Source organism: Urtica dioica, chromosome 9 (assembly GCF_054948205.1).
Source record: "Urtica dioica subsp. dioica isolate 48M chromosome 9, U.dioica_male_clone48M_v1_H2, whole genome shotgun sequence".
In the NCBI taxonomy this organism is placed as follows: Eukaryota; Viridiplantae; Streptophyta; class Magnoliopsida; order Rosales; family Urticaceae; genus Urtica; species Urtica dioica.
Window position 1 is genome coordinate 30,003,215 of NC_142764.1, and position 7,032 is coordinate 30,010,246.

General features: G+C 37.6%; 1 protein-coding gene across 1 annotated transcript; it reads right to left on the minus strand.

Moving 5' to 3' along the window:
* Positions 1 to 548: 548 nt before the first annotated feature.
* On the minus strand, positions 549 to 6,550 carry LOC149386764 (putative F-box protein At3g25750). Its single transcript, XM_089626555.1, has 5 exons — positions 6,490 to 6,550; positions 5,269 to 6,322; positions 4,658 to 4,709; positions 689 to 733; positions 549 to 578 (listed from the first exon to the last, which is right to left on the minus strand). Exons 1-5 carry the CDS (start codon positions 6,548 to 6,550, stop codon positions 549 to 551), a joined length of 1,242 nt encoding a protein of 413 aa, XP_089482681.1.
* Positions 6,551 to 7,032: the final 482 nt, after the last annotated feature.

Here is a 7,032-nt window from a genome sequence, read left to right on the forward strand (position 1 = left end):
TTGCACTGATAAAAAATTGGTGTATAGTGTATTGAGTTTGACATAGTGGAAAAGGAATCCGATACCCTAGCTTTTCAGACCACGGAGATGTGGGGTCGATAATGATCGCCTCATAACCGTAGTCAAATCCAAATGCCAAAATTGAGCCAAAGAAAACGTTCAATTGGAATCACCGATTGTGAAATGAAATAGATGATGTATGGCATAATAAATTAAGTCTGATTGAAAGTACATGTTAAAATATACTAAACGATAAATATTCTTTAAAATAAATAAATATTAGGTAAATGAAATGCAAAAAAGATAGGAATAATGTAATTCTTTGCAATTGATTTTATTTAGTTGATGACTCGTGAGCAGCCTCATGTGGAGATATTCCATCATCGGGTTGGTTGGATGGATGGACCTGACTGTTTGGTTGGTGAGTCAATGGAAAAGTCAACGCTGTAATGCGAAATAATAATCAGTGTCTGACTGTAAATTATTGTTCTATGTGTACTAGTCGTTATTATTGGTGCAGATAATCATGATCATTCTCTAGAAGAAGATCATGAACAGTCACTTTGAGCGGATGATATCTATATATACCCAAAATCACAGTAATTTTGAATGGAATGTGAAACACGTTAGCTCTCTCTCTCTCTCTCTCTCTCTCTCTCTCTCTCAATGCGGTGGTTACTGTACATACACGCATGGCATTCATAGCTGTGTTGAAACTTGGAAGAAGCCAATCCTGTTGTTATCATTGGTGTCGAATAATAATCCGTGTGTTAAGTGTTAACACAGAGCAATACTGATCTTATTTAATCACATTAGTTTTTATAATTGGGTTGGGGCCGTTGGGCCAGGACAAGTTGTGGAAGTCATAGTGATTCTCAAAAACTAATTACAATAATAGCGTGTCTACAATGTTTATCACGAAAATATTGTTATTTAAGTTGTAAATAATTAAATAAATATATTAAATGTTTCAGGCCCAATATAATATTGAGCCGGGCCTGCTTCTACGATCGCGTTTGGAACCGAATACTGTTTTTGAATTCCAATCCCCACCATCTAAAAATTTCAACTGATTAAAGGCTTTTGTCCTCTCAAGTGCACCATAAAAATTACATTGACTTGAACGTTAGAGTTGTTGTGTTGTTATGTGGTCAAATCCTACAACGAGGAAGACTAGCTCAATTACTGGTCTATCAGATCAACAAAGTGAAGCCTTGCGTGTAAAGCGTGTGTTCTCAGATGAGAAACCAGAGACTGATTCCTCAACGTATATCTAGACGCGCGTACGTACATTGATTGAGTACATAAATACAGGTCATAATAAGTACAATTAACGATGAAAAAACAAGTCCGTACATAATCGTACATTTATAATTATTACGTAGATTATTGCTTCAGTTTCATCACCATCATCGTATCATTTATAGTAGAAATATTTATTTATTTATAGGACCCGCATTGATAACATGTCTCTTGAAGTCTGTTGTCCTAGCTAGCTAGCTAGTCTCTTGATGATCAGTTCGATCAATATATATATATATATATATATATATATATATATATATATATATGCAGCTAGTACAGAAAAAAATGACATTCTCATCTTCTCCTCTTTTCGTCTTTCAATGTGATAAATTCTTTGTACATATTCAAGTTGAAATAGTAGGGTAACACATTGAATTTATAATTCATCCAAAGCGATCCGTAGTAAAATTAATGGTATCCCATAAAAGACTGCTTAGTGTTGTTACATTCTATTCTACTTAAATTTAACCAGATATTTGTCAACAGATTATTTCCACGGCATTAATGGAGTACTCTCAGTTTCATAAATCGCGAGGAGAACCTTAGCTAGAAGCTATATATAGATTAGAATCACAAATCTTTTAATGATATTGCGCAATATGAATTTGCAACGTCAAATCTATAGAGTCGTCGTCATTATCTGAAACCAACTTATAGAAATAGTCAATGCCTTAAAAAATTTCCTTCCTTTTTTGACGCAAAAAAAAAAAAAAAAAAAAAAACACGTACTACGTACTAGCAGTACTGGTAAACAATCAAACAAAACATTCTCTCAAACTCAAAATAAGTAAAAAAAAAAAAAAAGGAAAAAAAAGAGGCCTTCGTCTACAAATAACTTCAAGAAAATAATATTCAGTTTATAAAATTATATTCCAAACTGCAATGACATATCAAAACACTACCCAAGAACAAATAAACAAATAAACAAACAAACCTCGTAATAAAAACAATGCAAAATAATAATAAATGAAATAAAATAAAATAAAAAAGAAACCCTAAGCAGGTCCGAGAGCGTCAAAGGGACCAGAAGGGTCAAGCTGTTTGCAGAGAGCGAGGTAAGTTAGGTAAAGAACCCGATTCTTGGCTCCGGTGCGGTGGTTTCCGGTGTGTTTGCAAAAGTACTTCAACTGCTCGAGAGTACAGCAACAAAGAAAGCCTCCCAAGAGCAAGAAGAGCCAATTGATGTCTCTCTTCTTCTCGGCCACAACGCCCTTCGCCGACTCCCGGGCCCCGCACTCACGGCAGTCCACCATCGCCGGATTGTCCCACTCCGGCGCCGACCGGTCCCGCAGAGTCTCCTTCTTCTCCGATATGAAGTCCCTCAGCCTCGAGAATCGCTCCCCGATCTCGAGCTCCACCGCGAACGTCTTCTCGCACCGCCGGCACTGCACGTCTCCGGCGACTTTCTCGATCCCGCTCGCCGAAAGCTCCTCAAGACTCTTCACTCCGGCGCGGCGGCTCGTCGCCCACGCGTACTTCGGCACCACCTTCTCGTCCTTCCCGGGCCGGAGACCCCGGTTCGCCGCGTTCCGTCTCTTCCGGATCGGCCCGTGGCTTATTCTAGGGTTAGGGTTAGGGTTTTGAGTGATCGGGTGGGGTTTGTAATCGGGGAGGAAGGTAGGGTTAGGGTTGGGGTTAGGGTTTTGAATTATGGATCCGAAATCGGGGATGAAATAAGGGTTAGGGTTTTGAGTCGGCTGGGGTTCGATATCGCGGAGGAAGCTAGGGTTAGGGTTAGGGTTCTGGATTATGGATTCGAAAACTGGGATGAAATAAGGGTTAGGGTTAGGGTTAGGGTTTTGGGGGTATGGGCGGTGATAGGGATGGATTGATGACGTGGATAGCGAATTGTTGTTTATCGCCTCAGTTTGTGTGGGTTGGAACATCCATGGAGCGGAAAGCGGCGGAGCTTCGGCCGATTCCGGCGACGGCGCCGGAGAGGCGGTTCGAAGCCACGTAGGTGAGAGAGAGAGAGAGAGAGTGAGGAAATCTGCGTCGTCTTGGCGGGTCTTCATGTTTTTGAGGGCCTGGTATTTGTCGGTCTCCATGGGAGACAGTTGAGATGATGAAGAAGAAGACAAAAAAAGAAAGAGCTAGGGTTTAATTAAGAATGTGTTTCAGAAAGAAGCTATGCGTACGTGTACGGTAAGTTCGAATTATGAGCTCAATGATAGAACTAAAGTCCACTTATATAGAAATAATTTGGTCTTTTTTTTCTTTCGGTTTTTATTTGCCGAAAATATTTGGTCTTTTTTTTTCTTTTCCTACTTCTATTTGAATTTTTTATGTCTGACGTGGCTTTAATTACTAATAAATGAATTACAAAAAAAAGTACAAACCAAATTAAACTCTCACGTGGCATGATTTTCGCGTTTAGTTGGGATTATATATCATTAAACTCTTATATATGATTGGGTTACAAAAAGACATGTTGACTCCGATGTGAACTACGTATTAATTCAAAATCGAATTAAAGTTGAATCTGACTTCATAGTTGTAAATAATTCAAAATATTCAATATTGGAGAAAAAAATATTGCATGGTTGCGGAATATATTTATTATGCCATTTTCTGATGTTTGTATTTAAGAGTATGATCATAATATTTTGAAATATTTACATGACAGAGTAAACAAATAACAAACAAGTTCATGACATTTATATATATGACTTCATAGTTGTAATATCAATATGAAATTAAAGAAATATACAATTTTTTCGCCCAGAATACGTTTTTTTTTCAAAAAAATTATATTGTGATAATTTTATTTTTTTATTATTTATGTTATGGAAAAGTAATTATTTGATTGGTTTTGATTGGTTTGTTACAGTTTAAGTACCCCACATGAATATTGTATAATTACATATAAATGATCATGGCCATTGATACAAGGAAATTAATTTTAACAATAAAAAGTGTTGTGTCAAAATTCTATCCGGAAGACTACCAGTTTGTTTTGTACTGGAATTGATAGACCAATCAACACACTACAGGTCAAGTCAAAAGTTGAATAATTCTTCATATTTCTTATTTACTGTTCAAAGAAGACATATATATGGTTCATCGTCTATTATAAATAATTTATACTATTTTCTATAACTATTTGAATTGTGATTTTCGGCGTGGCTTTGTTAATAACTAATATATCTTTTTAAAAAAATAGCACTAAGCCATGTCAAACTATAAAATTTCAATCTGATATTTTATAGTCAACTTTTTTTAATCTGATAATTAATGATTTTTTTATTTTCTTTTTTATAGGAGTTAGTCTCTCTCTCTCTCTCTCTCTCTCTCTCTCTCTCTCTCTCTCTCTCTCTCTTGTATAACAAGTTTATGGGTTGATTAGCACGACTGGCATTCTATTTTTTTTTTTTAATAAATTATATTGAAATTGAACGGGACTTCTTGAAATTTGTGAAATGCAATGTAAGATATGATCCCAAAAATAAAAAAGAAGAGATATACAAGAGGAAACAGAAAGAGCGTGGCCGAAAATATACAAAGCAAAATCCAGGAGCTAAAATTGTATTATACATACATCTCATTTGGTATTTACTCACAAATATTTGTTGGTTTCCGTAGATCATGGGCTTGAAACAGCAACGACATTTTAAACATTGGTTGCTAAATGGTAACCTGAGAGAGAGATTTGTATGAAAAAGAGGAGTATACAAAAAGTATTTTCGTATACTTTTTTTTATTGAACGAAAGAAAAAAATATTCATATAAGTGTAATGATACGACGCCATATAAACTTGGTACATTTGAGCAAAAAAAATATTTAAACTTGGAACAAATAGTTGAAGGTTTACAAGTACTCAAATAATTTTAATGGATTAACTAGACTGAAAAATGGAGGGTAGAATCCAAAGTGGCAGGTTGAACATTTTAAAAAAGATTGACGAGTCGACGTTGAAATACGAGTTGGACCTCTTTTTTCCAACTTCATAAATGCCTAAAAACCTATACTTATCATTTTTTTCATAAACATCATCTTGGTCGTGGGTGAAGTAAATGTAATCCGGTCGACAACCATTGAAATCAGAAGCAGTAACCGCAATAGAAGTGTTGTCCCCCAAGAACACAGCCATGTCACCGAGACTATTCACCTCCGTCCAAGTTTGGTCACCCACATCTAATCTCAGAACATCAAACCGCTTCGTGTAATAGTTATCTTCGGTTTCTTGGCCGTGCCTCACAAACTGCAAAAGATCTCCTTTCGGGGTTTTCACAAGGTACCTTTTGGGTCTTAATCCTTTCGGGTTAATAACCCCGAGCGAAAGGATGGTCACGACCGGATCGCCTACCTCGGGGACGTTGAAACGCACTAACTTGTCGAAATCAGTAAGGGCGTAAATGTAGTTGTTGTGATACACAAGATCCCCAAATAGTTCATAATCAAATCCCGATTCAAATATTGTCTTCAACATGGTCCATTTCGTTTCCGTGGCGTACCTAATAAAAGCCAACCTCAACTTCTCTCCGACTATAGCCACGATGACACACTCCTTTGGATTCAACACCGGGTCGGCTGTGAGAAGGATTTTTCTAACGTGATATGCACGCTCACCAAGCGCTGCGCGTCTAAGAGGGAAATGGAGGTAACCCAAAGAGGGAAGGCAAATGGTTCGATTGTGGCGACCAACAACGCCGAGTCCGAAATAGGGTTTGTGGAGCGTGATCTCGAAATAATCGTTCACAGCCGCTAACCACCCCGCTGAAGAGCCGGATAAAGGCACGCCGTCGTTGTTAGGGATTTTGACTTTGATTTTTTCCAAAAACTTGTTTTGAATAGGATTAAACACTTGCCAAACCTTCTCCTTCTTATTGCTATTGCTATTGCTTGGTGGGACCAACAACAAAGGAATCTGATGATCTGTTGTTGAAGGTCTGATCTTGGAATCGATCGTAACCTTACGCCATGAACTACAAACTGAACCCAATCGTACATAATCCACACACGACTTTAACTTCTCTAATATTAACACCAACAGATCATCTGGTAACTCTGCCCAATCTATACACCACCCAAAAAAAAAATCAACTTACATTAATAGAATACAATAACCTATTTTGGTTCACTTTAAAAAATTCTTAAATTAATTGGAAACACAAACACAGCCACGGAAACTAGGATAAGTTGAATTACGTTTAGAAGCAGAAGTTATGAGAGAAAATTCGTACCTTGTATTATTGGAGGGCTTAAATTCCCCACGGGCTGAATTGAAGATGTTTTTTGTTCCATATAGACGCCTCGGAGCTCCGACTATTGGCGACGAGAAGAACAACAAGAGCGACGCGTGGGTGCCACGCGGCGGCGCTGAAGAGGTTGAGGAGCTTCGACGACGGGGCTGAGTTGTGCGTCGGCCGGAGCTCCAGAAGAACTTGGGCGATGGAGAGGAGAGAGAGAGTAGGAGAGAGAGAGAGAGAGTGAAGGAGAATAGGGTTTCGGTAAAAGAAAATATTGATTTGAAAGATGTCTCTAGTATTTATTTGGAAAATATCATGAATTTTAGTCCAATGTTACTTTTGGACCGTGCCCCCTGCATGGCCCATGTGTATCTGATTGATACTTTGGCCTTTTTCCGCCGGTAAAAGTAAATTAGGATCACTTTTCAGATTTTTTTATTATCAGACCTCAACCCACTAATCATATGATGCTAATAAAGTAACTTCTTATCTTATTTAGTAATCATCATCTTCTAGTGGGCAATATTCATAAAAATC